Source organism: Uloborus diversus, chromosome 5, assembly GCF_026930045.1.
Source record: "Uloborus diversus isolate 005 chromosome 5, Udiv.v.3.1, whole genome shotgun sequence".
Classification (NCBI taxonomy): domain Eukaryota; kingdom Metazoa; phylum Arthropoda; class Arachnida; order Araneae; family Uloboridae; genus Uloborus; species Uloborus diversus.
Genome location: NC_072735.1, coordinates 101,700,379 through 101,720,166, shown reverse-complemented (window position 1 = coordinate 101,720,166; position 19,788 = coordinate 101,700,379). Strand labels below are relative to the sequence as shown.

The 19,788-nt window shown below is 31.5% G+C and overlaps 2 protein-coding genes across 2 annotated transcripts; both read right to left on the bottom strand.

The window, feature by feature from the left end:
- Positions 1-10,429: 10,429 nt before the first annotated feature.
- Positions 10,430-10,933, bottom strand: LOC129223050 (uncharacterized). The gene has a single exon (XM_054857613.1). It carries the CDS (start codon positions 10,931-10,933, stop codon positions 10,430-10,432), a length of 504 nt encoding a protein of 167 aa, XP_054713588.1.
- Positions 10,934-14,268: 3,335 nt separating this feature from the next.
- Positions 14,269-19,154, bottom strand: LOC129223049 (uncharacterized). Its single transcript, XM_054857612.1, has 6 exons — positions 19,074-19,154; positions 16,170-16,440; positions 15,612-15,704; positions 15,137-15,258; positions 14,895-15,054; positions 14,269-14,426 (listed from the first exon to the last, which is right to left on the bottom strand). The coding sequence occupies exons 1-6, from the start codon at positions 19,152-19,154 to the stop codon at positions 14,269-14,271; spliced, it is 885 nt and encodes a 294-aa protein (XP_054713587.1).
- Positions 19,155-19,788: the final 634 nt, after the last annotated feature.

The following is a 19,788-nucleotide window of genomic DNA, read 5'->3' as shown; positions in this document are numbered from 1 at the left end:
ATATGAGTGGTAATTGATGTAAATCTAACAGCTTAACTCATGTTTTTCTTAAGACTTTGACGAATTATGCATACAAAAAGTTTCCCCAAAGATACACTTAGACAAAAATTATATTTACATTATTTACCCCAAAGTACATATTTTGAGATGTCACAAAGGCTTGATAATAACTTCATTAAGCAAATATGGCTTGTTTAAGTAAAACATTTGATTTACTAATATCTAAACAATTAATACATAAACTAAAAGTTACTGCTAAGAGTTAGTGCTAAATAATGTTTCGTAAACAGATATACAAATTAAAACGAATAATTATGATCTCAAAATTTTGACATTCCTGCTTTTTTTTAATAATTTCTAGTTTTAGTTCTTAAATTGGAAAGTAAAATAAATGAATTAACCATAAAAATTGGAGGAACGTTTGACCCCCCCCCCCCCACCCACCTTGCCTTCCCCCGCCCCGAATCACCGCCACTAAATACGATCCTAGAAAGATTTATAGTTTAAATGTCTTGAGAAAACACTATTAAGAAAATGCATGTTATTATTTAAGTTCTTTAAATTAGTTTTTTCTTAACTTAGATTGTATGATACTTTAACACCAAAACACTATTTTTCTTTTCTATAAAAAAAGAGAAAACTGAAGCATCATCTAAAGTTAAGTACGGTATTAATCCTAAAGTACAATATATCCGTGGAAGCTGAAAAGTAAGCGTATTAAATGTTTTTATTTTTTAGAAATTGATTTAAATTAAGAAAACATACTAATCCTTTCTCATTCTGTAATCATAACATGATTTAATGGTTATTAAAATTACAAGAACAAAATAAAAATACAAAAACAATGAATTGCCCCGACTACAAACAGTGCAATTACTTGAAGTCTTAATCTTATTTCAATTATAAGATGGTCAAAAAGAATCGGAATGCATTTGTTTTTTACAGCAATAAGATGAAAGCAATTATTAATTTAATTTCCGGTAAATCAATCGATAATTTTTCTTTCTTTTTATTTGTTTCCCATTATATCAAGTATTCTCTATCTCGTATTAGAAATAAACGGGAAAACATCTTTTTTTTTTTTTTTTTTTTTTTTTTTTTTTTTTTTTTTTTGTATACCAAGTTTCCTCCCCCCTTCTTTGCCATAAAACTTATCACTCAATACATATTAAAGGATTAGTTTTTTTATTTGTGTTGAAGCAATAATATATTAAGATTAGCATATATGTTCCTGGGCAAAACCGAAATTCTAAGGATGCTTACTTATTTATTTAATTGTATTTATTTATTTATTTGTTAATTTTTTTCTGCAATTAATGCTTTAATTATGTTATTAAGTTATTCATTGAATAATTGAGTTAAAATTATTTTACTTATTTTTCCTTTTTTCTTTTTATATTGTCTGCCGTTTCGAGTTAAGTAAAAAACTTCAGAGAAATCGCGTTAAACATGTTTAAGAAAAATCTAGTAGTATAACACGTTTCAGATTTCTCTGATGTGATTAGATAAGTGTCTATAATGTAAAAAAGCTAAAAATCGCATAAGACATTAGATATTTTTTTCTATGTTTCAAACTTCTGTAATGAAACTACAAAACGTTGGAAAACGCTACATCCTGTATACCACATCTCATGTACCCAGGTTTGTCTACACCTTAACTTCTTCCGAGATGCGCACCGCCAGTGATCACACACGCGGTTAAGAATCTTATTCAGTTATAAGTATAGAAGATGGAAACGCACTTAAGACAACTTTAATTTTAATTACCATTTCTTTAGTCCTATGTAAAACAAATCAGAGATTTTTAACTCAAATTTTGATGGTAAAGTAACTGGATAGAAAAGTCGCCTTGTCAGCTTATTAATCTTGTCATTTTTTCAACTTAATGAAGTTACGTTTTTCATCTTTCGCCAAAAAATGAGCTTGCTCTTTCATTAATTTGAGTGATTAAGAGTCGTTTATAAAACAATTTGTCTTAGTAGAAAGATTCATGAATATGAATCAGCTGCCGTAAAGATTTTTCAAATTTCATTATTAATTATAAAAAGAAGCTGTAACTTCCTTTTATGATAGTATGAAAAGTACATTTTTAGTTTTTGTAAAAGTTGTTCATGAAGCACATTTTCCAGACAGAATATTTTTTGATAAGAAAGTGTAACCCGTGGTCCAAGTGAAGCATGTTTTCATATCGATAAAAATAAATACAGAAATAATTAACAACTTTAAAAAGCACGAATTGAAAAAAAAAAAACCCAGACTCTTGTATGGAGAACATAGTGGATTGTTTTTACTGTTTATCTAAAAGATTGTGAAGCATTTCGTACACATTAATGTACCAGTTTATTAATAAGACTTTCCACATATTTTTGCTTCTGAAAAATGAAAACTGTATGTTTTATAAAAAATTATATGCATTGCACACTAGCATAATCAGGCACAGTATTTAGATATACTCTTGTCTGCATTTAAAAAAAATGGTTTTTTCTAGATGTTTCCAGTAGCTTCTTTGAAATTTCAAGCTATTAAACATCTGGTTGATTACCTTATTCGCATACTTTTACCGGGAAAAAAAACAGAATAATTACGACTGCCTAAGAATTACTTTTCTTTTCTAAAATAATAATGCTAGTTTTATGTATACAACAAGTTTCAGAATTAGATGTATTTTAAAAAAAAAATTTATAGACACATATAGCCGCATGCCAATTATCACAGAGTTTACTAAATCACTTTTGAGCAATCAAGATTGCTAGTTCATTTCACTTTGCTACACTTTTTTACATTTTCCGATTAAATATGGCAAGTCACATAAATTACTAAACAAAAAAGCATGTTTGCATGCTGTTCTCTCGAGAATTTAGTCGGGACTTGCATACCAAGACAGGAATAAAATAATTCAGATTTAATTTATGACTTTGTAATAATCATAGGACTAATAAATAGAGAAATTAACTGAACGGACAATTAACATCCTTCCGTTTATTTGGTAAATAAGTTATACTCGCAACTCGAAAACTTTGGTATTAATCGAACGAGCAGTTTTTACCGCAATGTATGAAACTTTTTTCGGAGCTGCCAAATTATCTAGATCCAGAGAAAAAAAGTGTTAATTCGAATTCTCTGGCTTATTCTCTATAATTCACTTTGTTCTTTTCTTTTTCACAAACGATAAATCTTTTCGCATCTCATTGATTTTTGCAAGCGTTATTTGCATGCTCTTTGTAGAATTTTGCAGATGAAAAAAAAGGCACTGGATTAATACCACGCATAATCTATTTATTTTTACTTTTTTAATTTTTAAAATCCTTTATTTGTTTGAAATGTGAATATTTTCTCACTATTACAAGTATTTTTTTATTCGGCAAATCTTTTTTTTTAAAAAATTGATTATTAAATTGTAACGTTTAACGTGCACCGATTTATTGGTGTTATTTTTTACGGTGTAAATTGCACACAAAATATCTAAAAAGAGAGATTGAAATGTTTGTAAAACCGCTATGGGGTACAGAAATTCAAAATGGAAAAAAAAAGTTTTTAAGTTAAAAAGTAAATGTTTCAAACCTGCAATTTTTTCTTAAGAACTTTTTTTTTATTCGGAAACTTTTCTCCTTTGTGTGATAAACTACACGTCGTTAACGAGGTTTTCTTAATAAAGTTTGTATCAAAAGGGTATTAGAAAATGTTGGCCTTTCTTAGCAATAATGATGTACATGCTGCAAATTTCTCCTGATGTCGATGCTTTTATTTTTGGTTTATTTGCTTCATTATTTCTCTATTAATTTTTGCTTCAGACAGTTTACGCTGGCTGGAATAACTGTTTTAATTCCTTCGAAACATTTTGGGGTGATTTATGTCGGAACGCCGCGCTGATCTTTGGTTCTGCTTTTGTGAAAAAATAAATTTCCCTTTCGTAGTAAATTGGTCACAACTCAGGATTTAATTGGCATTCCGGAACTGGCAAATTTACGAATTCACTCTTGGCAATATTCAATTTGCACTAACCACATGCTACAAATAAACACGCATAATGTTTGAATATGAAAAATAATGTCTTTCTAGTTTAGTAATAAAGAAATATTAAGAAAAATATGAAGGTGAGTACTGTTTTCGGTATGGGTCAGAAGATCTAATTCGGAGGTTGACTGAGTTAGAATATAAAATTTTGAGCTTCCCCGTTAAAATAAAAGAAGCAATAAAATTCTTGAGAACTTGCACCAGCATTCTTTGCTCAATTTTCTAGGGTTTACCTAGTTCCTGAGATAGTGAAATGTAGAACCTAAAACTTAGGCATATAATTTCTTTTATATATATTCTAAATATAAGTTCTATAATATTTCTTTTATATATGTTCAGTCTGCTCACTTTTTTTTTTTTTTTTTTTTTGAACAAAAATGTAAATATTAAACTAATGTGTAACAACTATAAGAAAAAAATAAAAAAATAAAAATAAAACTTTTTATTATTTGCATCAGGTTTTTTTAAAACAAAAACAGAAACTAAAATATCACTGTTGAACTTTTTTTAATGCAAAATGTAGATGGTCACTTACTGGAAATTTGTTCATTCTATGGTTAGATATAATTTATCAATTACTTGGGTCTTCTACTACTTTTGGTTTGAACATTGAAAAACTTGATCAATAAATGTTAAATCTTCCTTCCCCCCCTCTTGGTAACATAAAGTCGCCACATTTCGTTCCCGTGCCCAATTTCGACCTCCAAGATATATCTGCCCTAACGCTAGGCGTTGTCTACTGTCTGTTTCGGCTATGAACACTAGTTGTGAACATTTCATGAGTCTTGTCCTCTGTGTTGCTTTTTTGGGAGCACTTGTTCTGGTTTTTGAAAACGTAGGTTTTCGTAATACATTTGATAAATGCTTTCTTGCCTTATTAGAGTGTGATTGTTTAGTTCCATTCTGAGACGGATGGAACCGGCGAACAACTGGGCATTTTCTCGGTGGGTCGCCTCTGTTTTGGCCGCATTGAATTTTACATATGCATACTATAAAAATAAAACCATAATTTTCTTTCATTTTATTTCTTTTTTTTTTAATTACAATGATCAAAATTTTAAAAACTTTAGAAACTCATGCTGTGAATATTCACATGCTTTTCGGCGAGCTAGTAAATTTATCGGACGATAACATAACTTCCTTTTAAAGCTGTCCCTAGATCGCAAGTATAATACGTCAGTGCAGAGGCGTCAACAGTGGGTCCGTAGGTCGCCGATTTATTTTTCAGCCTTTCATATATTCAACTAGATTTCTTTCGTAAGTTGCCAAACCTTACCTCTCATAAAATTTTGAAAGTTATAAAAGAACTTTCGCGCATGTGCAGTGTGAAATTATTTGCTTTAAATAATCATATTTCATCAAATTTTCAAAATGTTTGTTTTAAATATCTGTATAATAATTCTCTTGTGTGCTGCTAAGTTTTTTAAAAGTTTCAAAATTGATATTTTTGGAAATGCTAACATCTTTATGAAATTGTCATAAAATTGAATAATGAATCATAAAATAGTCACTTATAAGTGACATTTTCACGAACATATATAAAATAATTGTGTATAGTAAGCACTCTTCTGAAATTTACAGCTTATTCCCAGCTATTTACGATGGAGGATGATCGAAAAACGTTTTTGGTTTTATCAGTTTGTTGCTGGTCCACTAAATGTATAGTATAGGTGATTTGGTCTGCACTGAAAAGCGTCAACCACGGTACTTTTTATGTGACAAAAGGTTAAAGAACAATTTCTTGAGAAATTGATGAGAAAATATTGAAAGTGTAAGTGATGCAGCAGCGGGACAAGTAACAGGGGAAGATGTAAGGGGGAGCGTAACACTGTGTTACAAGGTGGTTTGAGAGAATAAAATATGTTGAAAGAAATGGAGACATAATTTAAGGACTGTCAAGCGGTGTCAAAAACAATGTTGCTGAAAAATAAAATTGAATTTGTAATCTTTAAACAGGAATAAGCCATTAAACGAGGCTAAAAGCTCATTAAAATGATCATTTAAATAATCCACCAGATAATTCAATTAAAGCATTAAAAAAAATACCCTACTAAATATCACAAATTCAATAGCTAGCATAAAATGTTCCAGTAAAGTATAAAAAATAAGGTCTCAGAAAAAAAAAAAGGCAACAGCTGTAGAAAGGGCAATATTTTTCGCCAATTTGGCAGTTTCACTTCATGATATTCCCTCAAAAAGCATTTTCTAGCGTTGATATTTTATGTAAAATGTTCACTTCGAAATCATATGAAACTGCGAACGTTTCGGAAATGTTTCTCAGAAAGTTATGCATTTTGATACGTGTTTGAATGCGATCACCGACGTGTAAAGCTGGAATCACGACACAAATGGCGCAATTCTTTTCTCGAAACTTTCGTTCTTTCGGTTCGACGGTCCTTCTACTTAGCATTCGTAATAAGGTCACATTCTTCGCTGCTCGGATGGTTTGGAATTGTCGCTGAAACTTCCTCTGAAAGCGCCCTTTACTTCGGGAAGATTTGTTTCGTTTGCGTATCTAGTTAAGCAGAATAAAGAGGGCTTGAAAGAAGTTTTCGAGATTGTCAAGACCGATAATTTTAATACAAACTAAATTAGATGAATTTTATTCATTAACAACACATCCAAGCTTCTGTAAACGATTAAGCTTATTAATTACTTCATCGTTTGGAAAAGTTTCACTGTTTACTATTTGAAGAGATATCTTCGATTAAACAAGTCTTATACACATGATAAAAGGTTGCAAGGAGTTATTTATTTAACTCATCCAAATACGTAGATTCTCAGTTGGTGCAAAGAAGTAGTTAACCAATTACCGGGGATGCCCACCTAGGGGGTGGGGGGCTGTCATGGTGCAGACTGCGCTATGCAAATATTTAAGGGGTGTTTTGAGGCGTAATTTTACTTTTTTTTTTGGGGGGGGGGGCTCTTGCTTTTGTGCGGTCTTTGCAATATTTAGGGGGCTGCAACCTCGCTCTTAGGGGGTGGCCACCCCTGCAATGACAATGATTAATTGTTTTTTAATAATAGAGTTCAAATAGTCATTCAAATCACAGTGGATTACGATTTAGTCATAAAATTTGATTTAAGTTTCGCTCCATGTATAAGTATTATAGATGGAATTTTGAAGAATAAATTACGAACTTTCTTCAGAAATTTGAAAACATGGAAGCTGATAAGAAGACTGCAGTTCGACAGCTGAGGTTCGAACTCCCCGTGTTGAGCTGTTTTCTTCTAATTAATGAAGTAAAGCGTAATAATATCAAAAAAGTATTTCTGCACATAAATAAACCAAATCTATACAATTATACTACCTACTGTATATTTTTAGAGCTAATTAACCCCTTCAGACCTGGTGACCGGTATATCGGACATACACTTTAAACAGCTGCTAATCATTTAATAATTGATTTAATTAGTTGATTTTTTTTTTTTTTTTTTTTTTTTTTTTTTTTGTAGTTGACTCTTTACATTCTACTTATTATAAACTGTGAAATAATTTTTTCGTTTTGGAATTTACAATACTGACATATAAGGATTGAGAGATAGAGAGTGGATAATTTTTCCAACCATGGATTTTCATCTGAAAAGCGAGGCTTTTTTCCCTGATTTTTTTAAAAATATAATTTGTAATTAATCGTTTCAAACGCTTATATTATGTTTTATAATTGTTGGGTAGAACATTTTATAATGAAATTTGTTCGGTATTTTATCGTTTTTGTATATGAAATATTGATTTTAAAAATATAAGTCCGGAATATTGGACGTGCCATAACTCTTAATTTTTCTCCTACAAACTCAAAATTTTGTCTATAAGATACCCTTTACCATAGTACACTGTGTACCAAATATCAACCTTTTTGGTCCAATATTTCATAATTCCGACTGAAGGAGTTAAAATAGTTTCTTGCAACTCTTCAATTGTATTTTAAATAATTCTTAGTTCGTTTTTAACTACAGCTATCAAAGACACGCTTAATTACTGTTGACAATGAATTACTTTGAACAGAAAGACGTATATTCTCTAAAAATTCTCAAGAGTAGATTCTGGAACTGTTAATACACTCAGTTAAGCACATAACCCGGTACAACAAGTAAAAGTTTGTTGCCTTTCATATCATGAAAAGCATAATTATAGTACACAATTTCACCTTTCATCACCATGGCAATGTCTAACCAATCATTTCCATTATTTTTGTTTTTAATCAGAATATTTATTTTGGATTTTCTTCATTAACAACCGCAACGGCACCTTTTCCTTAAACACAAGTTTCCTCCACACACACGTGCATATGCGTGAAAATTATATATATATATATATATATATATATATATATACGAGTAAAAGATTGTTAAGTACTCAATGTAATTTTTGATTTAATCATATTCAAGCGTTGATTAGGAAATCAAAAATTTCGGTAACTTAATGCTTCAACAGTTTAACAATATTTAATCCGAAAATTAAATTTAATAGTTTTCTACTGAACTTATTTGCTACATCGCGTAAATATTTCATAGAAATATTTGTTCAAAGTAACGTTAATTGAAGTAGCATGTAAATTCAAATTCGCATGTGATGCAAAAACTGCAATATGGGAAAAAATACTTTGAATAAAACGGTTAGGGAGTGCATCAGTACTATTTAGTACCTAAAGGCCAAAAATGATCAAAGTATAGAAATAAATTTTTAATTTTGAAGAGCTAAGTTTAAATGCATCCGCCATTTTTGATAAAAATAAACTGATTTTCTTTGAAGTTCAGATTTTTCTCCTTTGAGCTTTCTTAGAAGATGCTTTTAGGCTTCCTTTATTCATAATATTTTGTTAACGAGCTGATGTGTGCATCACATGACTTCCTTTTACTCCAATTTAATGTCATTTCCCCATTATTCGCTATTTTAATGTGATTCAATATTTATTCTCTAAATATCACCAACAATGGCCAAATTGAAACCAAAAAAAAAAAAAAAAACTCCGCCAAATTTGTCGCCAAGTTGGCGACAAAACTTGGCGACCAAAAGACTGGCGATATATCGCCAAGTGTCCGACAAATTATAACGTCACTTGAGTTTACATCGAAATTAACAATGATTTCCCCCCAAAAAGGTGCAAAGGACCCCCTTAGGAACATCCGAAAGCAACCAAAAGAGGAGGTGCACAACTAGACCCCACTACGAGTCTATGTACCAAATTTCAACTTTCTAGGACATACCATTTTTGAGTTATGCGAGATACATACGCACATACGCACATACGCACATACACACATACACACATACGCACATACATACAGACGTCACGAGAAAAGTCGTTGTAATTACCTCGGTGATGGTCAAAATGGATATTTCGCGTGTCTATACATTCTTAGGCACTTTTCCGCATGTGGTCGAATCGAAAAAAAAACTCAACATTCATTTGGGGGTGAGCAAAATGGAAATTAAGGGCGATTTTTGAGTGAAAATTTTTTCGCGAATACAATACTTCCTTTTTTGTAAAAGGAAGTAAAAATGTATACGGGTCGTTATTAATTTTCGCAGAAATACTTTAAACTTTAATTAAAGGGAATTTTATATAACTAAAAATAATACTATTAATATTTCTTGGAAAAAGAAAAAGAATTGCATGCACTTTGTTCCAGAAATCTACTTTGGTGCGCAAAACTTAAGCAACAAGTGCGTTTTTTGTCATAATTCTACAAGAAATCATGCGATTGACATAAAATTTGAATAAGATGTACATTATTTTGTACTTAAACGATGGTAAAAGAATAAAGGCGCAGAAATGAATATAAAGCTTAAAGTAGGGTATGGAACAAAAAAAGGCTTTATTTGACATATAGTGGCGTTACACATGATTGCCTGAAGAAGCGTAAGTACAACTGGCAGATGTTCCCTAGTATGGGATATGCCCTTCCCTTGCTGCAATTGTTGCTTGGCATCGACTCTCCATGCTAAGCACCAGATTATCCAGGAGTTCTTGGGGTAAACGTCTCCATTCCTCCTTTAACGCATCTTTCAGCTGATGGGTGTTACCAGGAGGATACTGTCGTGTCGCAAGACGTCTCCCTAATGCATCCCACACATGCTCTATGGGATTTAGATCTGGAGAGTAAGCTGGCCAATCCATTCGTCTGATATCTTCACTTTCCAGTAGCTCTTGAACATTAGCAGTACGGTGTGGCCGGCAATTGTCATCCATAAGAATGAAGTCTGGTCCAATGGCCCCTTGGAATAGACGCACATGTGGTAGGATTACCTCATTGCAGTAGCGATCTTCAGTTACAGAACCTCGGTCGAAGATCTGAAGCTCAGTCCGCCTGTTCAACATAATGCCACCCCAGACGAGAACTCCAGGACCACCATAACGATCTCTTTCCTAGATGTTATTGGGATGAAATCGAGCTCCAACCTCTCTCCAGATCAACTGACGTTGAGAATCGCTTGTAGCACTAAAACGGCTCTCATCTGTGAAGCTAATCGACTCCATTGATGAGGTGTCCAGGTTTCGTGTTCTCTGCACCACTCTAAACGGTGCCGCCGATGGCTAACTTTTAAAAGTATGCAGCATTCAGGACGTCTAGCAAATAAGCCACCTTTGTGGAGGCGTCTGGCCACTGTAAATCTTGATACTTGTCGTCCTGTGGCTGAGCACAGTTGCTGAGATATGGCGCTCGCTGACTGAAAACGGTCTCCTTTCGCCTGTACGACAATGTAACGGTCATCTCTTGTTGTTGTTTTCCTTGGACGGCCATCACCAACCTTCCGAACAGCTGTACCAGTTGTTTTAAAGACATTCCAAGCACGAGAAACAACACTTTTGTTGATACCGAACTCTTCGGCGACACTGGTCACACTACGCCCCTCCTCAAGCTTCCCAATCATTCTTCCTCGAGTAAAGTTGTCTAAATGATTTCTTGAAGACATGTTTCACAAAACAAATCACTTGCACTTGCAGTGAATGTCTTTAACTATGGTCTTCTTCATCCTTTTATCACAGCTTTGAACTGCGCGCGCCGACCCACAAGGCTTACGTACACTTACATCACCTACGACGTTTTATTTCTAAAACTTGCATACAAATAGTCTTTCTACTAAATTACGTGCATATTGTACTGCATCTTCATGGCTATCTCATACTTTGCTGGGGAGCTGTGGCCGAAAAACCACTTGTTGCTTAACTTTTGCACACCAGTGTAGCAACTAGTTTAAACACACGTATAGCAAAAACAATGTAGATAATTCATTTGAACTTCGACATCTTGATTTCAAATTATGCTTTTCACAACCACTAATTGTCATGTGACCCTACGCGTTGTATTTCTTACGTTCAAGTTTGCCAGCGATTGGGTTCTAGAAGTCTTGTGCTAGATGTTGTGTGATTTATGCTGTTTTTGTCTAAAAAGGATTGTGTTTAGTCGATTTATGTCTGCTATAAATAAAATCGATTTAAAGGACATAGACTCCATCACCCAGCATGAGGAACATGGCCAACGAGAGTGCGTGTATCTCAGAAGGAGCAACTTCAATCAAATGAGGACAATACGCAATTCGTGATTGCTAAAAAAAGATCTTCTTTTAACTTTCTATAAATTTTGCAGTTCTGCATCTGAAGATGGACACATTATATGAACCGCGATCCTCTTTCTGTTGCATATATTATACATAGATACACACTAAACATATACCCAGACAACCAACCAAATCCAAAAGCCATCTATAAGATATCCTTTGGATAAAGCAAGCAGACATCACCAAATCCACTAGACATCCATTCGTGGTCTACATATCCAAGTCAATATCCACCAGAAGGCAGAAAGGTTGCACTTAAAAGACATCCCAGGGAGGTCTGGATATTCGGATCTCTATTGGATATATGATCTCCAATGGTTGTTATGGATTTGCGAGAGATATCCATGAGATATGCGTTTTATATCGATTACATGGGATAGATAGCCATGGTAGATAGCTATTTAGGTATTTTATAGATATCTAGAATATCTACTTTGTTTAGTTTGTGTACTAAGCCTATAAAATTCATCCGAATACAAAATGCATCCTTTAAAAATTTAAATACTTATAGTGACTGTTAAGAAACATATTATTAAAAGATTTAAATATTTTCACTAATTTATTTAAAATATTTACTTAAGAAAAATTTTGGCTGTATTGTTAACATTTTTAATATTAAAAATGTAACCTATATTTACTCAGATATTAAATGCTATAGGTTTAGTACACTTTATAGTAGTTAAAAAAAATCTTTCTTGACCATTGTCAAATTTAAAATGCACTTATATTTTACTTAATTTTGATAAAATCATAATTGCTAACTCTAAGCAATAACCTCCTTAATGCAATTTTATAAATCTTATGTCATAAATTGTATTTGATTAATCTTTTAAATTATACTTGGTAATTTGAAGTAGATTTACTAATGAATATGCAAATCTCCCACTCCCCCCCCCCCCCACACACACAGAAAAATGATTTTCCAGATAGCAATTCCCTTTCTTGCCACCAATTTGAAATTCTACATCACTCATTTTATTATTGGAAACTAGTGGCTCAAATATAAATTATAAGTAAAAGAATTTAACACAGGGCATAATACTTTAAAAATTAAATTTTTTTTTGAATACTTAACAAACTAAAATATAATGATGTGTTGTCGCTAACACGAAACAGATTAAAATTTAAATATTCACTATTACAGATTTAAAATATTTACTTTAAGAAAAATTGTGATTGCATGGTTAACATTTAAATAAAAAATCAAATTCTACATTCTATTTTGTAGAAATCATTATTACTACCTCTAAGCAATAACCTCCTTGCTGCAATTTTGTATATTTCATGAACTATATGTAAGAAATTGTATTTGATTAAAATTATACTTGTTAATTTGAAGTAACTTTACTAATATGCAAATATCCCCGCCCCCCATCAAAAAAGTATTTATCCAGCTATTAATTCACTTTATTCGCAAACACAATAAAATTCTATACAACTGTAATCTTAATAACCTCCATAAAGTTAAAGTCAATTAATTCTATAACTCTATTAAAAAACTTATTTCACCAATGAATAATCTGTTATCTACATTATTGTAAAATCACTCCATAGTTGGCAGGTGCATAATTTCATTAAGTGGACTAAAAATTTTACTCCACTACAGCGTATATGAAATTTAAAACATTAGAAAATTTGCCTCATCTGTAAAATGCATTAACACATTTTTTCCATGTTTGTTTAAGGACAATATCCCCCAGGCGTTTGCTTTCAAAAAAATGCGCCAAAACTCCCCTCTAGTGTTTCGGAGTACTTGGAACAACACTAATGAATACTACATTGAAAAATTGCCCTACAAGGAAACATAATTATCAGCCTGTCTTCTGCATCAATTTGCGCATCCTACAAATCTGCATCTCAAAGCCAGACTGACATACATGGAAAGGTTGGGACTATACTCTTATAACACAAGTAAAAAAACTACGAATGAATCTCCTCCAATAGAATAACATTGCTGCTACACATTAATAACTTTAAAATTAGTTTATATTATCCTAGTTCTGAGGTACAGATTTGCGTTTAACTTAATGTAAGTGGCACTGCTTTTACACATAATGTAAACTAATAAATCCATAAAATCCCACACTCGACACATTTTCTTTCACACTTGTTTTCCAGAAAGCATCTTGAAAGTAATCTAGATTCAACTTCGCCAAATATAACTTAGGAAAAAAGAACTATACAGCCTCAATTGTCAAGGGACTGGAAAAAATTATTAAGTTGTAACTCAATTATAAAATAAATTTCTTTGAATGCTCAGCAAGACGTTAAGTCCACTGCTTTCTCTTCCCTTCAGGAAATATTTTTTAAATCTATGTATTGACAAAGTCAAAAAGAAGACCTACCTTTTTATGCAGCTTCTTTGAAAAACTGTATACAGTGAAGCACCGTTTATACGTTTTTGAAGGGACTGTATGCAAAAAGCGTACAAATGAAAAAAGGTATAATAGGTATAGGTTAATGTGTATTAGACTCTGCAGGGACCAATTTTAAAAACGTATAATTGATAAAAACGTATAAAAGAGAGACGTATAAACGGTGCTTCACCGTAATTGCACATAACATACTTTAAAAAAAAAAAAAACTCCATAAAAAAATACAATGAAAACATAATTTACTTTAGAATTTTTTTATTTAGTATTAATGAACATAATTCAATTATCAACATAATCTAACAGTCAATAGGAACATTATAATTGTCCATTCTCTAAAAGTGATGGGGAGCCATTGTTAATCAATTTAATCTTCTTAGAATGTCTGTAACTGGCATGCCTCAGCCAATCTTTGATCGAGGCTTCAATCTCCGAGTCGGTCGCTATACCAAGCACAGGATTATTTCTGGTCGCCACTAAATGAAGAAAAATATATCTTAAAACACATAATAGCACTAAGGCTATATGTAATAGTTGGTAATTTCACCTATTTCAGAGAGAGAGAGAGAAAAAAAAGTTCTGTTCAAGAATTATAACTTTTACTTGCATCAAGTCAAATAATTATAAGAATGTTGAAATAAATAATGTACTATGTATATTAAAATCTGGAAATTACCAATTCTAGTCAAAACCAACTTCTCATTTAATGTGAATGAACACATAGCTGCTTGATGAAAGGAAAAATTAAACTTGACAAAAAGGAGCAATGCAATTAACACATTAGTGAAATGGTTTTGGTAAAGAACAGTTTATTGACACATTTTAAATTGAACATCTCTATCCTCTGTATATCATTTTTCAGAATGTAAGCTCTTATAAGACGAAAAAAAAAAGAAATTGCTATATTTAAAAAAAATGAATGACTTTGAAAACAAAAATTATACCAAAAACTACTTTCGCTATCTGCAACTCGCAGAACTTAGCTTTGCCTTTAGCCCCCAGCCAACTGTAGTGCTGTGCCACAGAATCTGTCAATATTTTCCTTAATATCCGTTTGACAGTTGCCTTAATGGTTGGGCCACCGCAATTTGAAGCTGAATTAATCTGAAAGAATTTAACGATCATACAGAAAAACTTTTTAAACAACAACCACACATAAAACCTAAATCAAAAGTAAGGGCTATACCATAAAATTCGTTGCATCGGCATCCAGCAGCGCATTGTCTAAAAGAAACATGTCATCCATCGTCTGTACAGGCAAGTATACTGGTATTATATTTTCTACTACTGCTTTCTCTTGCACTGAAGCTTTTTTTTTTTTAAAAAGAGAGAAATATAAAAAATAAGCATCATGTTTCATTTAAGTGCTCAGATAAATGTGGTTAAAACACTATGAAGTACAATGTAAAATAACCCAGCACATAATGATAAAAAAACTTCATTCATAAAAGCACAAACCAGTGAACCAAGACCAATTGGCTTGTTAGGGTTGAAGAAACAACTGCTTCGGACCTTTATATTGCTCACACTTAGTATACTATATTGTATGTAGCAGGCACTTGCAATCCAGTTTTATAAATGAATCAAATTATTGAAATGAAAATAAAAACTTCTGTTCAATTTAACTGTCAGGAATAGTTTTGAGATGCCAAAAAACTTACCACTTTGTTGATTTAAGATGGTTTCTTGATTCGCTAGTATTAACTTTTGGTTCTCCTGAACCTTTGTCATTGTTTTGGTCAGGTTGAGTAATACTAGAATAATGAGAATAAATACAGAAATGTTCCTTTTTTTTAAATTTGGTATGAACAAGTAACTAATATTTTTGAATTTACATTCAAAGGAAAATCTTATTAAAATCAAATATTCTGTTATACCACATTAATTTCTAGAAAAGTATACATTAAGAAAGAAACCGATTTATATGGGACATAATATATATAGTTTAGATATAGTTTAATAGTTACTAACGAAACATTTGTTTTATTACTAACAATGTCATTCAAACAAAAGTTACACATGGCAGGATAAAGTATTCACAGCAAGGAAAAAGGGGGTGGCGTAGAAGAGTAATGATATTATTTATTCATTAAGGGTTATTTTAAAACCATTAAGTTTTCATGAAAAAATAGAATGAATTGTTGCACTCAATATACATTAGCTCAATGTTTCGAAAGGTAATTTTGAGATATTTGAACACGAAAATGAATAGTACTCACCTGACATGACCTCTCCATTGTTCCCACAGCTCTCGAGTGGAACACTACACTGGGTAGATTCATCTACACTTTTGCCGGCTTCAGGGGTTACCCGGCAGGCATTGGGCACACTTCTTATTAAATTAGCATTAAATTCGGGAATCCTTATCCCAGTTGTCTCAGTAAACGAGAGGCTTTCTTCCGAGGAGGATGTGCTCAGACGTTGAGGAAACTTTTTCCTCTTCCCCTTCCCCAACTCCTTCTCGAAAGACAAATCAGTATCTTCTTCCGCCTTGTTTAAGTATTTTCGAGCAGTATCATAAGTTGTTTTTCAAAAAAATTTCACATTATTAGTAAAAATATCAATACTTACACAAAATTGAATGAACTACATGAAAACCAAAATATACAATGGCAAATTAGAAGTAATAAAATATAAGCAGAATGCCACTTTTAAATATCAACAAATTAACTCTTAACCTAAAATATCCAAAAGAAAAGCAAAATTAGAGACATTTTAATCAAAAATGCAACTTACAATACTGTCCCAACACCCGAGCTTCATGGCAGATCCATCCTTTTGACGGTTTTATGAGCTTTTTAACTATCTTTTGCACATCTGCAGTTTTGAACGGGGGCCAAATACACCCGTTCTCAGACAGCCATGTGACAGGAACCACTTCGACTTCATTCGTTTGTGTAAAATTTACTATGGCATAGGTAGCAGGCATAATTTACTCTGAAAACATGATTAAAAAATACAAGCAAGAACTATAAGAAACATTCAAGGGTTACGAGTAAAATGGCAAAATTCTGTATCTGCAATACTATGGATTCAAATAACTTTTAATGATTTAACATTAGTTCAATGAAATAAATGTTAAATAAAATATAAACAAAACAATGGCAGGAATATTAAATCAATAATTAATTGAAATTCGATTAAACAAAAATCCAATCAGTCTTGAAAATGAAGGATGGAAAGCATGTAAAAGACAAATAATGAAAGATTAATTTTCATATTATATAATACATATGTCAAACCTGTGAGTAATTTGTGATCAACATTCAGAAATTTTTTAAAATATTTGTTCAGTGTAATTAAAGCTATGAATTACAGAAAACTAACCATGGCAATCACCTAAAATTTTATCAGCAGCAAAATGCATTTATAATTTTTTTTTAATATACCTTATAAAAGAAGTTTTAAATGAATATGGCAAGAACTATGCCCTACATAAAGTAGTCTTTCCTGAAGTAAAACAGATCAGCATAAAGAAGAAATCATTAGCAATTTATGGTTAAAAAAAAAAAATTACGTATAAAATTATGCATTAATGACAATAATTTACAACAAATAGGTTAAACCAAAAAAGAAAATTTTGATCAGAATTTCATTAAATGGAGAAGCTTTGGAAAATAACAATTAGTAAAAACATTAATATCAATTCCAATTTACATCTAAAAGCAAAATAGTGTGACAATAGCTTTCATTGAAGTCAATCAAGTTTGAAAAATCTGAAACAAAAAGAATGAGCACAAAAATATTTCATGAAATGAAAAATTGAATGATTAATGTTGATTACACAAAGATGGCAAATTAAAGCAAAAACTAGCTAACAAATAAAAAATGAATTAAAAATTTACAGAAATCATGAGCCTATAATATTACATGCTAAGTCTATTTGTTAGAAATATTCAATCAATGAATAAAATAACTGTTCAATATAATTAAAATATGAGAAAAATTGAAAGTTTTCCCCCCAACAAAACTCTTTTTAAAGAAAAATGCATTATTCTTTTCAAAAAACATGAAAAATGGGTTGGAAAAAAGCGCTCAAGTGCCAATTTTAATTCGGGCATTTCATGAAATGAAAAATTGAATGATTAACGTTGATTACACAAAGATTTCAAATTAAAGCAAAAACTAGCTAACAAATAAAAAATGAATTAAAAATTTACAAAAATCATGAGCCTATAATATTACATGCTAAGTCTATTTGTTAGAAATATTCAATCAATGAATAAAATAACTGTTCAATATAATTAAAATATGAGAAAAATTGAAAGTTTTCCCCCCAACAAAACTCTTTTTAAAGAAAAATGCATTATTCTTTTCAAAAAACATGAAAAATGGGTTGGAAAAAAGCGCTCAAGTGCCAATTTTAATTCGGGCATCTTGCAAAAATAATAATACACCAACCAGCAACACTTGAGTTCTAAAAATCGAAAATAGCAAAGTTTTAAAATAACACAAGATTATCACACACCCCCAAAAAAAAAACTGATAAGACATATGGATTTTAGAACAAAAAATTGCAATGTCTTTAGGAAAACACTTGGATTTGAGGAGAGAAAAAAATAGCCCTTAATTTACAAGATCTCTGTAATCAATATTTAAACAATTAATAACGATTCTATCAACTGAAAATATTTGAAAAAAGACAAGCAATTTGTCCTGCCTATTAAACTTTTACCAAAATAAAAATGCAATCAGTTTTGAAATAAAACTTCAAAAAAAAAAAGCAACCAGGAGCAATAATTTCAACAATGCTTGTTGTTCTGCTATAAAATCAATAATACAGAGGAAACACATTGAAACCATCACCATGTTTCAGTGCAAGACATTTGCACAATAACAATTGTAAGGGATAATAATGTAAGGAAGATGCATTCCGGACAAAAAAAAATATTAAACATAGATGATTTAGCAGGAAAAGTATAAATGTCTTTACACTCCCGAAATTTGGATGCTATAATAAAAGTTTCACCATTGGAATTTTTAATGAAATTTTTAATTTCACACACAATACCATCTTTCAATAAACAAAAATTGTTGGGACAAGATATTTTTAAGGAAAATGATTGAAACACTGCTTCTTTAAATTGTGAACCTTGACACTCTGCCAATGTAATATCACTGACATGTTCTTTTTCTAAAGTGCCAACAGATGAATTTACTTTGGGGATGGAATTGTTAAGCAAAGACAACCTTCTCTCTGTCATTCTATTCACAATTTGCTGCAATGGGTTTTCAGGTTTTCTCAACGCACGTTTAAACACCTTCATATAATTTTCAAATTGAAATGCGCTGAACTCATCCAAAGCACCAAAATTTTCAACATCTCTATGAATATGCAATAAGCCATGAACATTATGAGATATATGTTGTTTGCCATAAAGTGATATAAAACCCTGGACAAAACATTTTAACAAAGACTTAGCATAAGCCAACATAGATAAATATGATTTTGATACTAATATTTTAATTGCACAATGTAACAGTAGAAAATGTTCATACCGGTCTTTCCGCAAAACTTTCGATAAAACCACGGGACCAGTGAACAACAAAAACTGTCGAAACTCTGTAGCTTTCCACCGTTCGAACTCTTTCAAAGATCGAGGTTTTCTGGAGAAGTCATCAGTAAAACAGTTTTTAAGTTTTAGCAGATGTATAGAAATACTTTCTACCTGCTTATTACTAAGTCTAAATTTTAAATCATCTTTCAACCACAGTCTTATTAATTTTTTCATGACCCCTAAACATATCAAATGCATGTACTCAAAAGGAACATGCGAAACAGGACAAAAATTATCAATGTCTAAAAGTATGGAGTCACCTTTATGGTGTTTATCATTC